The following is a 21,327-nucleotide window of genomic DNA, read 5'->3' as shown; positions in this document are numbered from 1 at the left end:
TTTATTTTTTATTTTTTTCTTGTCTTTTAGTTTTTTTTTGTATTTTTTTTTGATACAAAATCATCAATTAATATCAAGTCCTAGTTTGGAAATTTTTTTATTTACGAAGAAGCCTTCACGAAATTTGATATGGAATATTTCCCAAGGCTACGGTATCCGAAGCATATTGTTTAGATCAGACCTCCGACTGACAGAATCAATATAAATATCTTTTTGTACCTTTAATGATATATATAGTAAAATGCGCCTGTGAATGGTATTATAGATCGCTGCAGCCGATGTTAACATGTTTTCTTCCGTTTGTTTATGTTCTTACGTAGAAAGTGAGGTTACTCTATAACCAAGTGAATATGCTGCTATGGATTTTATCGCCGTCTCCTTGCGTATTTTTAAGGCTATTGCTAAGGCAGATTGCACATTAAAAGTGCTCGGCATCATTCCTACCCTGCTGTCTTGTCGCCTGCACTGAACTCAAGAGTTCCGGCCAGTGGATGCCATATTTTGCATTTAATTAATAAACACTACAGAAATCAGTCAACAGTAAACAATTAAGATGGTTTCTCAAACACGCACACATACCTACCTCACACACACACACTTAGCCGTATACTCTCATTTTTATGCAAATGTAACGGACATTGCGTGCTGATGTTACATGCAAAGACGCGAACTGTTTTTTGTTAAAACAACAACACGCTGGGAAACTAAAACAAACAGGCAATAAGAGTTAAGCTACACAAAGGTGATATAAAAATAAAAAAAAGGAGGAAGAGCAAAGCTTCGTAGGGCATAAGCGAAGTCAGAGTCAGAGTCGGACTCAGATTGAGCGCGTTTAAGCCAACAATTAGCCATGACTATGGCGTGTGGAGCGTTGTGCTTGAATGATCAATGATCTGTGCGTCGTTGATAGCCAGCAAATAGCCGGCAAGTATCCTTGCATAGCCTCGGATCAGCACCTGTGTTGTTGCTATTGTTGTTTTGTGTACTCCGGACAGATGGATGTTTCACTTGAATTGCCGTGCAAATATGAAATCAAAATGGAAAGGAAGCAACAGGCGGTCAAAGAGTTGGGCACTGCCACAAATTTACATATATATCTGTGCATAAGTTGTGTGTGTGTGTGTGTTTTTGTGTTGCCAAGTGCAAGAAGGGTTGAAGTGCTTGGCTATTTAGACAGTATGTACATATGTATGTACTCAGCTGAGTTTATATGGCGTAGACAGGAAGATTTCTTATATAAACACCGTAGGCTAACCGGAGGACGAAAGAGGTTATAGTGCTTGGCGCTCTATCGGTATGGAGTGCATACATACATACTTACATATATGCAGCAGCGTCTCATTAGTACTTTATGGCACTTCAGCTGCTACGGCCAACTCCAAATTACCATTGGCATTATGATGGTAATGATTACTATTTTAAATGCTAATTATTTTATTATTGTAGTAGTTGTTGTTGTTATATGCTGTCTGTTGAAATTTTAATTTGACTGGCAACTGCTAAAACAACTAAAGTTCCGCAATATTCAACAACAACAACAGCAAAAACTGCAATAACAATAAATACAAAAACAAAAAATGGTTACAACAAAAACAACAACAAATAACTACAACATTAAAACTTTCTACAACAACAAAAATAGCGTGCGGCGCGACAACAACAATAACATCATTTATTAGCACCATTGATCAGCCTGCATAGCTGCGTTTTATTTGCATTAAAATGTGTCGGAGTGTGCGTGTATGTGTGTGACAGTCAATATGCCTATGTATTCGCTGTGAACGTACAGATGTTGCTGGTGCTTGGGCAGACGTTTGATGTGGGTAAACACCTGAATCGGTAATGGTGCAATTACCACCAGCCGATGTCGGCAAATGGAAAAACACACACACATATACATACATACATACATACATACATATGCAAATATATACATACACACATATTTACCTTCATTTGAGACAAGTTGCTTTAGGTGCCGACAACATAAAGATGCCGTTTCGACATGGGCGGCGGAAATAATTTTCAGGTTACAAATATGATACTGCCTCAGACCTCAAAATTAAGTTGACTCAAGGATTTATTCCGACTGAAGACCGCGAAAAAAAGTTTTTCATACAACAACCTCAACTGGATCGGCCAGTTTGTATGGCAGCTATATGCTATAGTTGTTCGATCTGAACATTTTGCTCGGAGATTTTACTGTTGTCTTCGAAAAAAATCCATGCCAAGTTTCATGAAGATATCTTGTCAAATAAAAAAATTTTCTATACAAACACTTGATTTCGAACGTTCAGTTTGTATGACAGCTATAACCTATAGTACTCCGATATCGGTGTTTCTGACAAAAAAGCAGCTTCGTGGGGAGAAACGGACATGTGTAAAATTTCTGATCGATATCCCAAAAACTGAGTGACTAGTTCAGCTAGTCATAGCTAAATCAAAGAACCCTTTCTTTCCCAAACGTGAAACGCATAAGTAGGAGTTCTTAGTTACTCTTTTGACTAAAATTCTTACCAAATTTTACAAACTCGATTTTTAGAAACCAACTAAAATGAGATTCTTCAACCAATGAAACTCCACGGCATTGTCCTTTGCATAAACACCTGTCAACACTCCGTTCGCTCGCCGCCGCTGTTGCCTTCACATGTGTTGCAGGCATTTATTTCATTTGCATATTGCCTCCTGACTATGCCATAGCTCAACGGAGCGCCGCATTTGCCGGCTGCGTCGCCTCCTGCTTACTAAAGCAGACACCATTCCACACGTCTTCTTTTCACATTGTTTTTCCTTATGCGCTCATGTTTGTGTTGGCTTCCATTAGCGTTCTTTTAATTTAATTAACACAATCAAAGGCTGCACCACAACAACTCTTTCTGCAATCAGCCGCCACTCTCGTCAAAACGTCAACGACCAATGTTCGATGTGCGACGATCAGCGTTCGCCAGCGCAGCAAACGATCATTGTAATTCCTCATTTCATCACTGACTCAGTCTCGTTCGATTGCGTTAGTAGTGCTCGTACTTATTTAAATATTTAATAAACATTACTTTTATAAAACCGGCAACGCTTGCTGCCGCATATTTTGACGGCAGCGGCAGTGTCGCTTGTTGTCTCCGCTTGCCTTCGATCAGTCGATCATCGTCGTGTTTACTCATTTGGAGATTTCGCATTTGCATTTTGTCACGTCACTCAAGTTTGTCTTATTATTTCTAACTCTTCCGCGCTGCCTCCTTTTCTTCGCACTGCGCGCTTCTCTCTTTCCCACACTTCACTGTCGCTGCTGCTGCTTGCAGTTGCTGGATAAGTGCAACAATTGAAATGTTTTGTTGATTTAGGTCCAACGAAGCGCAATGATCGTACCTAGATGATAAGCATTCGTCTCCGAGGGTGATCATGATGTTGGCATTTCTTGCTGGAAGGATGATGACACGGTTCACGCATCAAATATTCGTATATTTTCTGTTTGTTTATCTCAATTAATGCGCCGGTGAAGTTTTTGTTCGGTGAGGGTGTCGGCATAAATGAAAGTAATGCAAATTTTTGATTAAGTCTTATTATAAAAGGTAGAATATTTGATCGAGGTTTTTATTTGTCATTTCATTAAATAACTAGCTGAGTCATTTAGTAGGTGTGGGGAATCTTTTTTTTATAAAAGAGACAGCGATGGAGTCATAAGAAATCTTTTGCCTCTTGTGAGAGTCTCAGGAACATTAACTTATGTTGCCACGAAGCTATAATACCGTTCTCAAATGAAAACAACGTGTTGTTGATCGGTCAGTTTCTGTGTTTCTGATCTGAACAAATTGTTCAGAGATTACACAGTTGCCTTAGACACAGCCTTCGCGATTATAGACGAGTTTACAACAGTGTTGAGGTCTTCCTCTGCTTCCCACGACGGGTACTGCGTCGAATACTCTCACAGCCGCAGTGTTTTCCTCCTTTCGGCAGCGTAGCCGTGTCTCCTAATTCAAGATCGTGCGGCTCATCGTTCTAGCGACTGCGATATTCTCCGTTGCCAGTGCGCAAAGGACCGTTAGTCTTCCGCAGAACCTTTCCAGATAGAAGAAATTATCTACGATATCGTTATGACTTTCAACAGTGACGTGAGAGCCAAATCGCGAGTGCGACAACGTGTGCTTCATATTTTGCTCGCGCAGAGATGCATTTACATATATCAACTTTTAGCTTCTGAATGTTGGCTCTTTTTGAGCACAATCAAGTTTTTATACATTTTTTTTAATAATCAACTAAATCCCACACTCGCTCTCTTTCCACTTACAGATACATGAAATATCTTTACCCCTACGAATGCGATAAGAAGAATCTGAGTACACCTTCCGAGCTGCAGGCGGCCATTGACGGCAATCGGCGCGAGGGCCGTCGCTCCAGTTATGGCCAATACGAGGCCATGCACGCTCAATTGCAAATGGTGAGTAAAGCAGTAACAATTTTCATATTTCTTCAAAACATGTATGTATTTCCGCTTTTTCGCAAATGCAGCCACAAATTGGACGTCCACAGTTGCCCGGCGGCATACAACAAATGTCGCCATTGGCGCTGGTCACACACGCCGCCAACAATCAGCAAGTGCAAGCAGCGGCTGCAGCCGCCGCCGCACACCACAGACTGATGGCGCCCTCCTTTGGACAAATGGGTCAAATGCCGAACTTGGTGACGCACGAATTGGAGCAGCGCATGGTGGAGTATATTAAATTGATGCAGGTGAAGAAGGAGCAACATAGCAACGCTGCTGCTGCGGCGGCGGTTGCGGCGGCAGCAGCGGCCGCTGGCAGCAATGTGGGTGGCGATGCAGCGACTTTGGCGCGTCTTGGAGCGACTGGCAGTAGTAATGGTGCGCACGTCAAACAACAACAGCGTCAACGTTCAACAAGTCCAGAGGCCGTTGCTCATGAGGCGATGAACGCTTTGGACATTTCACGCGTCGCGCTTTGGCAAATGTATCACAACAACACCAGCCCGCCAGTATCGATGAACGCCTCACCACAGGGAAGTGGAGCGGGGATTATCGGCGGAGTAAACACAATGAGCGTGCCAAGCTTAAACGAACAAAAGTGAGTATATGAAGCATTTAATAGACAGCGCGCCATCTGTGCGACTCAAGTGTGCAACACATTTCTTTCGGTTATTTCGGTTTGAAACCATACTAAGCACAATATTTACTTTTCCGAACTCTTTCTAGCAGTGAGGCTCTCAACCTTTCCGACTCACCGCCAAACATTAACAACATCAAACGCGAACGCGAACACGAACAATCGCCCGAACCGTGTGATCGCGACGATTTCCATAATCAATCGCCGCCGGTGAAACGTAGCGCACTGAATTTTCCAGCTGGTTTCTATTTACCGTCGAGTATGGCCGCAGCAGCCGCCGCGGCTGCCGCCAATTTCCACCAACAAAACAATAAGAGCAACAATCATCTGCCACAAGACTCCGATGGTGAGGACGGTGAGGATGGCGATGATGACACCGATACGCACAACACCACCAACAACTCAATGACACAAGACGTAGAGTCCAATCGCCCCGCGTTAAATGGTCACCATCATCAGCATCTGCATCATCATCTGCAGCAACTTCATCACTTGCCACACAACCTACAAATGCCGCATCATCAACATCTCGTCAAGAACGCCAGCGGCAATCAGGACAAGTCTGACGATTCAGCCCTTGAAAATTCTCCCTCGACTAGTGCGACTTCGACCGCTGGCGTAGGTGCTGACAGCAGCAATGGCAACAATGCTTGTGGTGACAATGTTAGCGGTCACATTTCACCGGTATCCACAAAGAAGAAACACCTGCCGAACCAGCATAACAATGGTGGCTCAACGGCCATGGATTGTAGCAGTAGTGGCGCCGGGCGTGCACAATCAAATAGCCCCAGTTTAGGTGGCGTCGAGGATGCGTTGAATCTGTTGTCGGGCATGCAATTTCGTGTGTCACGTAACGGTGAGTACAGAATAAAAAGTTTTGTTTGATTGTTGTAGATACCATATGTTGACTGATATTATTATAAGCAGTAAATATCGTAAACCCATAAATAAGAGCTTTAGTAATTTTTATGGAGCTTTGGAAACTTTGCCAAAAACTTTCTTAGACAAATTTCTTTTGAATCATTAGATAAAGCTTTCAAGGACAGATTTCCGGAGATTTTCTTTTAGTTTCCTTGCAGCTTTTGGAGCTTTTTCAAAATATATTTTCTGAATAAAACAATAATTTTAATTTCAAAGTTTTGCAATAAATATCATAAACCGGAGCTTTCGTCATTTCTGTGGAGCTTTTGAAGATTTAGATAAAGCTCTCAGGAACATATTATATTTCTGCTGAAACCTTAGATAAAGTTTTCAGGCGCAGATTTCCGCAGCTTTTTTAATTTCCTCGGAGCTTTTGGAGCTTTATCAATTTCTTTTTAAGGAAAACTAAAATTTATAATTTCAAAGTATTGTAAAATAATTTTTAAAAATCCTAGAATAATTTTTCTATTTCTCTCTCTACCACAAAGGCACCAACGCTAATGGCGCACAACAGCTGGTCGTTAATCTCGAATTGAATGGCGTGAACTATTCGGGTGTGCTTATTGCCAATACCACTAGCAATTCCAATGACGCATCACGCTCAAGTGTAAACCCTTTGCAAAGGATAAACGAAGACGATGAAAATAACGATTTGGTGGATCCGACAGCAGAGGAAGCCAAAAATGTGAGCGGCAGCGGTACAAGCGGTGCTGATGGTGACATCGAAGATGAGGACATGGCCGATTTAGCTAGCACAACAAGCAACGACGAAACTACACCCAGAAATATGAGCAAAAATGATGGCAACGGTTTGTCGGTCAACACGGCCAATAAGAGTGCGCTAAATGAGAGTAACGTAAATGATGCCGTTATGACGGCGTCTTAGACAAAAAACAAGTATGTAGAGTACCTTGAACGCAAGTGCTAAGGTGAGAATTGAGTAGAAACAGAAAATGAAAAGAAAACTGAAATCGTATTAGAAACAGAAACAGGTTTATAAACTGAAACTGAAGCAGAAAAGGAAAGGGAACTGTTTATGCCTCCTTGTAGCGCTGCCGTGCACACTACTGAGCAGCTGCGGAGCAAAATGAATTCCAAAATATCCACTACACGCGCTTCGCTTGCTAGCTAGGGGCGGAGTACCGGCTAAACGTGGAGAACTACAGCACTATAAAAATAAACTAGACGCATAAGTTAAATGTTTAGTCTAAGATTTAGAAAATTATAAAGACGCATATAATAATTGTAATTATAGCATTGCGCAAGTGAGTGATAAGTTCGTTATAATAAAATAATGCAGAAATATATTGGTCCTGCAGATGAAGGTGTTGCAGCACCAATTCCTAGAAACCCTAAAGTTAGTATAAGAACACGAAGCCGTATCTTTGTAATTCTCACTGTAATAACAGATCCAAAACAAGACCTTCTCAGGCGTTCAGCCTCGACAAACTAAAGCGCTTGGAAGCTTTCGTTGTGCCTAAAGCTTAATAAAGCGTTTCGGTGAAAGTTAAAGCTTTAGTAGCTACCAGATTCATGTCTAAATAGCAAATGTAAATAGTGACGTCTTTAAATGGCTGCAAAAAGAGTTGAACTTAACTGTAGACCGAACTTCTTTATTTGAAAAAGTTATACATATATATAATTGAAAACTGCTTAAACAGCATTTCGTTCAAACAAAGCGTAGAAATGACGCGCGTATGCGCATAAACTATAAAAAAGAATACCAAAGGATATCATTTTTTAAACATACATATGTACATACATAAACCTACTTATAAAAATACTACTGAAGTCTTGAAGCAAGCAAAAAATTGCTGCGATAATTGAGCACTAATTAACTTAAGCTTAGAAAATAATTTAATTATAAACTCTGAGAAGTTAGCTACTCGACGAAATATTACTGTACATTAAAGCATCCTTAAAGTTTCTAAAAAATATAATAATAATAATTAATATTTAATAATAATATTTAAGCACTTTTTTGTAAATTTTGTATAACTTTGAAAACGCTTATTTTATAATTTGATTTTTCCACATTTTTTGCTTTTATTTATAAAAAAAATAATAAATAATAATAAATGTAATTACTACCTATTCGTATAACATATTACCATAAATAAATCTAAGCTAAGAGTTAAGAAGTGCATGTGAACATAACAAATATGCATACAATAACTAATTGTAGGTTAGAAATTATGCTTAAAAGCAATAAAAAGAACACGAAAAAACTCTACCCTTAAGATTTCGTCACATGTAGTACATACACACACACATATAACATATATATTTATGATAAAAGCGAATGCCAACGCTTTGAAGTAAATTTAGAAAATGAATTTCATTACAAAAAAGCAATTTAATTTGCAGTTAATTTATTTTCAATAAGAACATGTTCATTCCCGCTGTGCTAAAAGGTGAATAATATTTATAAATGCTAGAAACATACACATACATAAGTTACTATGATTATCTATATTATTTAAAAATAAAGTAATAATATATTAGCAAACATTTTTTGACTTTTTCATTAGTTTCCAATTTTTTGTTCTCATACATTTTTTATAAATATTTAAATAGACTACATGCTTTGGAAAAATATTTGGGATTTGGAAGCTTTCGTATGCTAAAATCCATGCTTTGAAGCTTTGAAAGTTTGCAAGCTTCTTGAAAGCTACTGTAAACCGCAAGTGTAAGTCTTCTGTAAAACGTTTTTTGCACAAAGCCAATGTCTTTGTTAACTTCGTGCAGCTCCAAATGCATTTAAAGCAAAGCGAGCTTTCATGCTTTTCATCAAAACATATTCAAAAATAAAAAAAAAATATTAAATTTTTTGTTAACTTCGTGCTTTTGAGAGCTTTTAAGTTTTTCAAAAACCTATCGAAAAATAAAAAAAAATTAAATTTTAGAGCTCGAAAGTGCATTTAAAGCTGTTAAATTTGGTCTCATATGATTCTTATACATTTCGCTTGTACAGATGCTAACCACGAGTTGACTGCGAAAGCTGTACACAATTTCAGTTGGATTATTTGTACAGAAATATAATGATTTTTTGGCATGACCGCTGATTGATGCTATGATGAGCATAGTGGTAACAACTCATTCGGCTTTAGTAGTCGCTAAAGAATTGGTGATCTTCGTATAATTTAATATTCAAAGCAAACAGTACATAAAATATTTTGAAATTTATAATAATTTAAATTTAAGCAAACATGCGTAAGGTTGTAATGCGCTTTTTATAGAAAGAGAATATAGAGATTCTATATTATAAATACAGTTGATTTTCTTAACTCGAATCACCATAATCCAAAAAAAAACTTCGAGTTAGAGCGACTTTGACATAATTCAAGGATATTTCTATGACATTTGACTTCTAATGCCAATTTAAGAGTTCGAATTGTGGAGAACTTCGAGTTATAGATGTTCGTGTTTAAATTTAAAAATTAGAGAGAGTTTCCTTATAAATTTATATGTAATTGGATTTTTAATCCAGAGAAATTTTTAAAGCTTTCGAATGTAAAAAAATATTGAGTAAAAAATATATTAGCATGGTTTATTATTTTAGTTTAAGAAAAAAGGATCGTAGTTTATGTTTTGCCTTTTTATTAAATTTTTTTTTTTTGATATTCAGAATAATTTTTCTTTTCTTTTCATATAACGTTGTTTTGAATACGACACTTAATTAATTTTTTAAATAGTTCTTGTAAATAGAAAAATGTATATCACAATGCAACTAGAAATATATACAAGAATAAAGCAGTTACTTAAATGATTTAAAAATAAAATAATTCAAGGAGAAATGTGTGCATTAATATATTCGTGTATGCTTATTAATATTTCTTAAATAAATCGCAGTCTCTTAATACTTAAAGTAAGTAAGAAATAAATTCTACTGAATATAAAGGAAAGTCATTGCTTTGGTATTTTATTCGCCATATTTGGCTTTTTTTTTACTGTTTCAGAGGCCTTAACCTCGGTTAGTTGATTCACCAAATTGATTAAAACAATATGCTAGCCTCTACACAAAGTGAGGTCACAAGGAAATACGTAACAGATTTGAGGATTCTCAATTTTTTTTAATAACTTCAAGGTGCCTACGTTAGAAACGAAAAATAATATCTGCCAGCATGCGTTTACAGATATGCGTAACATTAATATATGATTTTTAACAGCCCGGGTCAAATTCGATTTGCGCATCTAAGCTTTGGTTTAAACATTACTGACTAAACTGACTTAAAAGCGCCTGCTCTTTAGGTTATGTTAATTATTGATATTACAGTTAAAATTATCCAACCACAGAAATTTTAATATTTTCTATATAAAAAGTGATTCAAATCATCTTTCATGGCATATCTTACATATTCTGTTACTTAGCTTAACATTTCTGTTAAAATAATTGAAATTAAACATTTGACTCACCCGTTTTGGCCACTGTGTGCAATTCGGCCAACAACAAGTATGTGCGCCTAATATGGCCGCTCGCGATTTGCTTAACTGCGATTAAGAACAGCGGTCATTTTGAAATGTCGTTGCGTTAAAGAATTTTGCAAATAAATTTTTACACTTATAATACTGTACAACTTTGTGCTACGTTTTATTAAGAAAAACCCATTTTCTAGACAATTTCACAATTTCGTTTGCTCCAGCCAATCATTTGACCAGAGAACGTCTATGATATATGATAGACGTTCTCTGTTTATACTTTACGTTCTCTGCTTTAACTATTAACGGCTGCAACTAAAACTCGACTGACTAACGGAACTTCCTACGACAATCAGATAGGAAAACATGAAGTAAAAATACGAACTTCACCAGCAGATGGCGCGCTAAAACTCTGAGATTTTGTTATTGGCTAAACATTCAAATTTGAAGGGACGGTTGGGAAGAGCTTCAAATCGCAACTTGGTTAAGATGATTTGCCTTAGCAATTAAATGATAAATTTGAGGAATTACGTTTATATACATTTGTATTTTATTGCAGAGTTTTCAAAAGCATGAGTTTGTAATTTACCCGCTCCATCCGCTTGCAATGATGGCGCTGTAATCCGTTTGTGGCTTTGCTATACTGGAGATGTATTGAATAGGAATTGCCTTTACTTCCGTAATTTTTCTGCTTGTACTGTTGTTGTACCTGCGGATGTCACTTCTCTTCCAATGTAGATTGCTTAATGTTTTGTGTGATATCCACATACAAATATGTATGAATGCATTTCGGGTCTAATTAGTGAAATAAATAAACGTGTGGTTTCTATTGGTGTAAGAAAATCATTTTCACAAAAGAAAAGTATTTAAAGTCCTTACAATTGCAGAGATATCCGTATGGCCGCCTGCACTTGCCTTTCGAGCACTGACGAAATGTAGAAAATGTGCTATAAAATAGAATAGTGCGGCCATCTTTTTAGGCCAATTCAACCGAACCATACAACAGGGTGAGTCATATGCATATTATTGTAATTTAATAAATAGTAACTGTTAAATGTTAGCATGCACATTTATTAACAGAAACTGTTAAATACTTTAAACTAAAGAGTTCCTATTGTACCGTATTGAAAAATCGCTCCTTTGTAAGTTGTATTGGGTCTATAACTACATATGTATGTGCAGTTTTTTTTTTAAAGTTTGAACATTTAATTAGGAAAAATATGTACAATAGTATTATTTAAAGTAATTGTACATTTGAAGTCTTAGCATTTAAAAATCATGTTAAATCCAGTAAGTAAATATGGTTTCCATTACCAAAGAACTACAGCGTCCTGGTGGCAAGATTGAATTAAGCCACTTTTTGATATATACTCAAAAATTCTATGAAAAGATGTGGAGACTAACGGGAGGTTTCAAGACCGAAGCATACTCTTGTAGGTTCCAAAGTGACTGATGTTCAGTGTATACTGAACTTATAGAGGGAACAATTATTAAGTTTGGTGAATGGCAGTGAAAGTGTAACAGCCCTTCGTCCTCAAACTGATTGGACCTTATCTATGCGGTTTTAGACCTAAAAAATGTACTATCGACCAGATTTTATCATGCGCCGAATTTTGGAAAATACCCGCGAAGGTAAGACCAATACCTCTTTGTCAATTTCAAAGCCGACTTCGATAGCACGAAAAGGAGCTGCTTTATGCCGCCATGTCTGAACTTGGTATCCCCGCAAAACTATTACGACTGTGTAGACGGATGTTGAGCATTTAATCCTTTCGCGCGACTTCTTCAACCTACTCTCAATAAAGTGGTAAAGTTCCTCATCATTACCATCCTGCTATATGGTGCAGAAGCATGAATGAAGCACATTATCACATTATCTTTAGGAGTGTTCAATAGAAACATTTTGCGGCAGATTTAGGGTCCTTTGCGCATTGGCAACGGCGAGTACCGCAGTCGATGGAATGATGAGAACGAGATATTTGACGACATTGGCATAGTTCAGCGAATCAAGAGCCATTGGTTGCAGTGGCTGGGTCATGTTGTCCGGATGGAAGAGAACATTTCAGTTTTTAAGGCTTTCGATTCAATACCCGCCGATGACAGCAGAGGCAGACGTTCACTCCGATGGAGAAAAAAGGTTGAAAAGGACCTGGCGCCATATAGCAAAAAGAAGAAACGACTGGCGCGCTGTTGTTAACTCGCTAATATGCGTCTAAGCGTGTCTACCCCCGTGAAGAAGAAGAAGAAGTTTAATCCCAAATTTCGGGAATTTTTCGGTAAATACTCGCTTCAATTTGATGAGTTGTTATCTAAATCGGTCACCATCAATGGTGTCTCCCGTGTTTTATAATCTCATTGGAAAGCTTACTGATCCCATCAAGTAGGGAGCATTTGGCTGGTTGACCAGGTTTCACATAAATGTTTTTGGATTTAGGGTTATTGCAATGGATCCAGTTTCCATCACCAGTGGCAATCCAATCCAAATTCGTGTAGCGCTCAAGCAACATTTCTTCGTTGCATTTGATAGGGCTCCCAATTTCCTTGCTTTTGAATGTATTCGGCTATTTTTAAATATTGTGAAGTGCCTGATTGAATGATTCTGAAAGATTCTGCGAGCTCTTCTCACATCGAGTAATGCTTCCAGTTACTGATCTTCAAATTTTTTTGGTCGCCTAGGACGCTGTTCGTCTTCCAAATCAAAATCATCATTTTCTTCTTCATTTCTATGTACCCAATAGTAGCCACCATGTTCTGCAAATACTTCTTGTCTTCACATATAAAATATTGCCCTCAGCACAATAAATAAATGTATTTTCCTCTCTGACACTTCCGCAATTTCTTTAAATTCTTTACTCTGATTATGTCTCTTTCGCGGCAAACTAACTTAAGCGCTTGTCACTTTGCCACACAACAAAGTTAAAGCCTCAAACTTCAGTCGCACTGCTTGTCGACATATGTACAGTTCCGGTATGCTTGTTGCAGAGCTCAGCTCACCTGCTGACATTATCATTTAACTGTACGTACAACGGACAGACAGCATGTTGCCTATTGGCCTTGTTGCACCTGCTGACACACCGGCGAAGCTCGGCAATCCGAGTGCACCGGTTGCTGTTGCTAGCGGATGCCATGGCAGCCCAGCAATCTGGCAGCCAAACAACCAGACGGGAAGTCACTCAGCCAAACTGCCAGCCAGTTGGCCTTGCATGGGGACACTTGCCGTTGCTGTGTTTTTTGTTTCTGCATTTCAACGCATCTGTCGGCTTGCCAGGCAGTAAAATTCAATTCAGTCGTGTGAGGCAACAAATTGTGGCAATTTGTAGTTAACTTATTGGCTGTGGAGAAAACAAAGAAAGAACAAAAAAAAAAAAAAAAAAAAAAAACCGGAGAGAAAAACAGAGTGCGCTATGTGTAAAAATATTATCGCATTATGTTGTTGCAATGACAGTTTTATGATGTTCACCTCTTGTGGCGCAACAGCTGCCCAAGGACAAATACAAGGAATGTGCGTTGTGTGTGACACTGGCTGGCGAGAAGGTCGTCGTTGGCTCTTGCAACTGGAAGTTTTGCGCTGTCTGAAGACACTATTATGTTTATGTGTGTGTGCACTTAAATAGTTGCAACTTGCTCGCTGTTCATATGTTACATGCTTCGATTTAAGTGCTACTTGTGTGTTGCATCCTGTCGTCATTCTGTCACTTTAACGGTATTGTTCGATGTATTTATCAGCTGCTCGCATCTTGTCTTGTGTTTATACAAATTTTGCTCAATTGTCTGTCAATACCTGCGTGAGTGAACTGATATTGTTGCAAGTGGATATTAAAATTCATATGTGCAACATGAAGATTAGTGTACCCTACGTAGCTACTTGCAGTCTGAGGGTAAATGTCTGTAAATTTTTAGACTTAGAAAAAGTAGCAGATTACATTCAGAGAGGCATTAAAGCATATTATTATTATAATTGGTGCTCTGGTCTTTGCCGCATATTTTCCTTCACTTGGCTGTGCATGGAATTGTGCAACGTATGAATGGTACTGGAAGCTTTGAGTTATTTATACTTTATAAAAGCATAAACTTTCAGCAAAATGTATATATAGTAACTTAAGGAATTTAGGTAGGATGGAACTATATGTAGAAGTTCAAACCAGTGAGGAAAGTTCTCTGAGCGCTATTCATTTGGGAGTGACCAGTAACGATTCTTTGACATACATACAGCTCAAGCAGCTCACGCCTTCCGGTCTTAGACCAAGTATCATCTGGGAAGCCGAACAATATCCGTTTGAAGGCGAGATAAAGTGAGTAAAGTAAGGCGAATCATCCCTTCCTTGGCAATGACCGCTTAAATGGTGCAAATGAAAGAGAAGAAGAATTTAGTGATCCTTATTATTACGAAGTTCTCCCACAAAAATTTTAATTTATCAATACACTCTATAAAGTAGCTGTATGAGATAGGCGCAGTGTATTTCTAATCAACACTTATATTACGTCTGAAAGCTCTTAAAAAGCGAATGTTTCACATATGAGTAAATTTTTTAAGTCTGGTCATCAAAAGTTTATAAATCTGGTTCAAATTTGATCATATGGTGAGATCAAATTTGAACCGGAATTAAAAAATACATTTTTACGGATTTGAATACAATTTTTTATTATCACCTTCAGCCTTATAAACCTCGGCTGAGATGCTCTTCAATGTCTTCTGCACATTTTGGCCTTTTCGATTTGCACTCGTTTTTCGAGCGTCATTCGCTTGATTGTGGGATAGATGTCATATTTATAAACCTAACATAAGCCTAGTCAACAGCAATGATGCATTCGACGTATGTAGAATTCTCAGCTACTATGTCAAAGATCCTTTTCCCAACCTTTACTTGACGTAGTTTTTATAAAAGATTCAGGTCTTTTCCTACGCGTGGAGCGTTGATACCCGTCATACCCCGTGTTTCCATTGGAAACATAAAATTTGAAGCATACTCCTTGCTTATGATTTTTTTTCTGGCCAACTCTTCATATCGTAGACAGAGATCAAAATGTACCAGTACGGGTCAAATTTGATCAGATGGTATATCAAAAAGACGAAACCTTTGGGTTTGTTACAACAAATTGTTGAAGAAACTGAATATTAGTAGTTATTGTTGCGTTTAATGGTTGATTTAATAGGATTCAAACGCAAGTCGAAATGTGCACCATGGCGTATACGTAACCTTGTACGAGCTTCAGTGCAGAAATTTGGAAGAACTACAGACAAACATACAGACACCTATAAAATCCACAGATTTCAAAATAATTGACATTGCGCCATTAAAAGCGAAACTCAATGAAAACATGAAACTTTTCCATCAAAGATGGCAACATAAAATGACACTTGGATTTTGAGGGATTCAAATTGAAATTTATAACACGGCAAACGATGGATGGCAAACAGTGAGAGCAATAAAAGTCAACACAAGCGAAAATATATTGAATGAAAACAAAGCCGAGGTCTGCAGATGAAAGAGAAGAAGAACAAAGGAAGCAAACGGGTGTGTTTGTATGTCGGTATCTCTGGTTGACGCATAAGTGAGGTTATGCTACATACGAAAGCAATATGAGTTGGAAGAACGAAGCAAAGTGGTTGTGACAATAACATAATAACATTAGTGTGGTTGTGTGTTATGAAGACTTCCGTCGGTTGAACTTTGTTTGTAACCTGCGACCGCAATGTGTTTTCTTAAACATTTATTTACAGTCTGCTCGTAAGCGTAAATGACAACAAAATATTTGCCTTATCACAAGAAGCTCGCAACAATAGTGTGCAATATACCTTTCCACGTATATATACGAAGGGCGAGGAAGGCGAATGTGTGTGAATGCGTTTGTAAGCAAATGTATAATTAAAGAGGAAGCAATATTTTGGCATGAAATAAAATAAATTTCAGTTTGAAGTCAACGTTAGTGAATAATTAATTGATGTATAATAATCGAAAAATACTGAATGAAATATGTAATGAGGAAATAAGTATTTACTGGTGAGTAAAAATATGAAAAAATTTTAACTTAATTTCACTAAGGCCATAATACCATTCACAAATAAAGTTTCCGTACAAAAACTTCATTTTGAGTGGTCACTTTCTATGACAGCCATATGCTTTATTAGTCCGATCTGAACAATAATTTCGAAGACTGCAGCTTTGCTTTCGATAACGATTTACGCCAAATTTCATGAAGATATCTCTAAAACTAAAAAATTTCTCCATACAAAGACTTAATTTTGATGGATCAGTTTGTATGGCAGCTATATGCTATAGTGATCCGATCTAAATAATTTCTGTAAATATTATAGCATTATCTTAGGTAATAATCTTTGTCAAATTTCGTGAAGATATCTCATAAAATAAAAAAGTTCTTCATATAAGGACTTAATTTTGATTGGTTAGTGTATATGACAGCTATATGCTATAGTGGTCCGATATGAACCATATTTTCTGAGATTGTGGCACTGTCTTAGAAAATTATATGTGCTACACTTCGTAAAGCTATCTTGTCAAATAAATGAGCTTTCCTTACAAAAACTTGTGTTGTTAGTTTGTATGACAGCTATAAGCTACATAAGTCCGATCTAAGCAATTTGTTCAGATATTATGCCCTTTATGCACGTATTAATCTATGCCAAATTTCATGAAGATATCTCTTACACTAAAGAAGTTCTTCATATAAGGACTAGATTTTGAGCGGTCACTTTATATGACAGCTATATGCTATAATAGTCTTATCTGAACAATTTGTTTAAATATTATAGCCCTATTTTGGGTAATAATCCTTACCAAATTTCGCGAAGATATCTTGTCAAATAAAAAAGTTTTCCATACCAGGTCCATACGGTCAGCTTGCTAGACTTGTTGGCGTATATACAGATAGACAGACGGACATGGCTAAATCAGCTCCGCTTGTCAATCTGATCCTATAGACTTTTTAATTTCCTTCGTTTCATTTTGGGTTTTACAACCTCATGGAAAATAAGTTCAGTGTAAAATTGCAGATACAGAAAAGTACTAGTTATCAGCAAAAGAAGATGCTGAAGAAATTAAAACTCAAAGGTTGCCAGTAGTTTTAAGTAATTTTTTTTTTTTCATAATTTATTAAATCGATAACAAACATGGCAACGTGAAGGCGATTATATATTTGCATTCCTCTGCTTTGTATTTCCCCTATAAATACAACTACAACAAGGAGCAGAAATCAAATATACATAACTACAAGACAATTACTTACATTTCTCTCCATGCACAGCGCTCAATCTTCGCTTTAGGCTTTTGGCATGAAGAATTATTAAATCGTGTTTATTCCTTGTTGTCTGCCAGCCCACAAACATCAAGTTTAGCCGCCTCATTTAAAATCTGCTTTGCGTTTTATTACATTTACACCCATTTTTTAGCGCTGCGGGGCTTCGTTGTGGTCTATTTACTTCTCATTTATTTGCCAATAGCAGTTTGTACAATAAAAGCTTTGATCTGCTGACTTCATTAATGGAAAAAGTGGGGATATTAGACATGAATAGAACAAGGCAATATTAACTTGAGATAATCTCGGGTAATGATGAATCAGCTGCGCTTTGTAGATTTGTCTGCGCTCATTCGTAAGGCGAGCAGGATTGGAATGAATAGCTAATATTGTATGAGGTAGTAGTTATTTTGAAGAAAATGAGATAAAATTATAAAACATGGTTTAAAAATGAAGTAATCTTGATGAAATTATTTGAGAGAGTTTAGGCTTAAATTTGTGCGCAATTTTATACTATGGGCTACAAGAGAACAGTTCCAATTTGAATAAAAGCAACCTCACAAATAATCGATGAGCATATAGTACTTTCATAATCTATGTACAGTTTTTATTTCTCCAAAACTAATTGAAAAGATACACACATACTAATATTTCGGAGATATTAGAAATTGTTCCCACATAAGTTGTACAAAAACCTTAAGACTATTAGTCTATAATTTCTTTAGTATAATTTCTCTCGCAAAAAAAGTATTTTAATTTTTCTCCAAGAAAAAACAATTAGAAAATCAATATATTTCTAAGAAATGGGTGAAGAGGGCCTCTAATGTAGTATTTGATAATAATAATAGTGATTAGGCTAGAAGTTAAGAAAAATACTCTTAGTGTTGAAGTGATTGCATTTAAATAAAGGTCGTACGCTTAATAAAAGTGTTATCTGTAAATAATGAATTATTTACGTAAAGCAACTCGCACAATCGTCCGGATTTGCCAAAGAAGAAAAGTTGTATTATGCACAATGAAAACGCAGCTGCTCAAGCATGCTTTTTCTGTGTGAATACCTATTTGGCCATAAACAATTTATTAATGGAATCGCAGCCACCGCTTTCGCCAGACCTGGCCCCCTGTGATTGTTTTTGTTCCCCAAACAGAAAACACCATGTTTCACTACGATTGAGGAGATAAAAACTACATCGAAGGAGGAAACCCCAATAAAATACAAAACAAAAAAAAAAAAATACTGTTCTAAGTGCGTTGACGATTAGAAAAACGATGGCAGAAGTGCAATATAACTATCTGGGGGTAATTACTTTGAAGGGAACAAAAATACATTCATGAATAAATAACCATCTTCTTAAGAAACACAAAATTGGCGTTACTCTTTGTTACATCGTTTCTATTAAATTCGTGAAGCTCTGTTCAAAAAACCTCCTCTGCTGTTCAAACCGAACATAACCTTAAACTCACACGTCTGTGAACAAATACAAAATTTCTCATACTTTTCGTATTTCTTGTTATTAAAGTCAGTCAATAAGAATAATTAATATACATACATATAATAAAAGTACTTAGAAACAAAAAGTTCATTCATATTACGAAAAAGTTGCTTTAATACTTCTAAATTATGCCACAACTATGGAGCTGGATACTAATGAAAGCAAAAAGTGCGGAATAAATGAATACTAATTGGTAAATGCAAATTTATGCCTCACATTTGGCCACCCACACACACGCACAAGAGCACAACAGAAATTATAATAAAATGCTTTTTGCTCGCTTTTGTCAATAAACGAAATTTGTTTATGCGCTCCTCGTACTTATATGTGAGGCTTTATTAAAAGTGATACAAAGCAGCTCATTTACTTTATAAGCGAAATTAATTTCCTATTATGCGAGTGCTTTAATAATTATTTAAAATATGAAGAACCATTAAATGATGTGAAAGTTCATTAACTGCGTTCGACGAGAGGTCAAGACGAGCTAATGACAAATATTTATGTGGAAATTGGTGTTTATATGCATAACTATGCACGAGTATAGGTATGTAAGTATAAAATGTGTATGTATTGGTCGAGTTACGTATAACCTCGATTTTAAGTAGAACAAATTGTGTGGCATTGAAATGTGAAAATCAATTTGTAGAAGCGAAGAAATATGATTATCGATTAAGCTCATACTTTAATGAAGAAGTTGTGGTTTATTGAGTTTCTTTTGGCTTTAAGAGTTACAGTTCGATGATGAGCTAAATTGACCCAAGATTTAGACTAAAGCACATTCTAACATCGAGTTAAGGTTGAGGTCTCAAGGTATTGAAAGAATTCTTCTATCTAAAATTCAGAATGAACACGCCGTTGGCTACGAAATCAATATGAGAATTACTCTTTCCAACAGTTGATATCATGTGCACAGTAGGCAATTGAAAAGTAGAGCCTTCTCTCCGAAAACTAAACCTACGCTATGAAGACCGAGAGACTCAGAGGCTAATTCGTTAGTTGCATTGCCCAAAACTATTACATCATGCTTATTTATAGCTTAGGTCTGCTGCGGCGGCAAAATTCCTACTGTTTGGGGATGAATTGATTTTTCGGGATTGCATTTGTGATCTACGAATTGAAAAATCGGGGGTTGAAAAAGTGATTTATACATTTATAGACATCTCGAAATCACACTCACTGACTTGCTTTACAAATTCCAAAATAAATTAGAGTCAGAAGACTCTAATATACTCATATCGGTGTATAAAAAGTCTTACTAATGTGACAGTTGAATGGCATATTATCACAGGTACTCGCCTCTTTTTCCTATTACCTGTCATCATACATATGTATGTACTTCATTAACTACTATATCCGCCAGCCGCACCCCTTCAATTGTTTAGCTTTGCCGCATTCGAAAAGACGCTCACAAAAGAGCATTGTATGTACCGTTAAAGCGGGCGAGAGCACAAGGATTTACACGCGACCTAAGTGTGAACTCAAGGTGAGTGGAAGAGGCGCTTTTGTATGACGCGGAACCAATAACAATGGAAACCATTATGGTGCGCAGCCTTAGAGACTTGAACAATTCCCTTGAGATTACCAGCGCTAAATAGGGATGACGCGCCGTACAAGCGCGAACTTTACTTATTTAAGCCAGTAAGCGAAATTAAGCCCACAAATGGGCCAGAAACGGGAATACTATTCGTTAGTCATGAAATGGTTATGGGTATGCTGCAAGCTTTATGAAGCTTTATGCAGTGAAAATAGCTGGAAGTTGCAAAATAAGAGAAAGAACTCTTATCTGAGTTAGATTATCCCAGCTTATTATTGTTATAGAAAGCCTGAAGCAAGGTTAAGAAGCTTTCTAAGCTACTTTTCCTTTAATTTTTACGCGGAGGTGAGGCGGACTCGTTACAATCAGTCCGATGTCGGAGTAGCTGTGTGGAAAGTCAGGTTTTCGAAACCGAAAAAAATCTGTATTTCCATCCACCATGGATCACAATTCACCGGAGTAGTGTGTATATATCAAAAATAAAAAGAAAATACCCAAATTTATTACACACTTCCGTATTAAGTGTATTTTAATTCCGTCCATCCCTAACTCCGACTAATTGCTTATTGGGCGAACTGTCCGCATGTTGAAA

At 37.0% G+C, this 21,327-nt stretch overlaps 1 protein-coding gene across 1 annotated transcript in view; it reads left to right on the top strand.

The window, feature by feature from the left end:
- The window catches only part of LOC108971836 (protein dead ringer), a gene marked incomplete in the record, with an annotated part of 79,675 nt that extends 71,970 nt beyond the window's left edge, over positions 1-7,705 (top strand). Inside the window, 4 exon segments of the mRNA XM_018938145.1 lie at positions 4,285-4,432; positions 4,504-5,075; positions 5,204-5,970; positions 6,524-7,705. Coding sequence (XP_018793690.1) covers positions 4,285-4,432; positions 4,504-5,075; positions 5,204-5,970; positions 6,524-6,921 — 1,885 coding nt within the window.
- Positions 7,706-21,327: the final 13,622 nt, after the last annotated feature.

The sequence above is a fragment of the Bactrocera latifrons genome, unplaced genomic scaffold (assembly GCF_001853355.1).
Source record: "Bactrocera latifrons isolate USDA-ARS-PBARC rearing strain unplaced genomic scaffold, ASM185335v1 scaffold_36, whole genome shotgun sequence".
Taxonomy (NCBI): Eukaryota; Metazoa; Arthropoda; class Insecta; order Diptera; family Tephritidae; genus Bactrocera; species Bactrocera latifrons.
The sequence above is the reverse complement of the archived record's forward strand: the minus strand, read 5'-3'. Positions and strand labels throughout refer to the sequence as shown.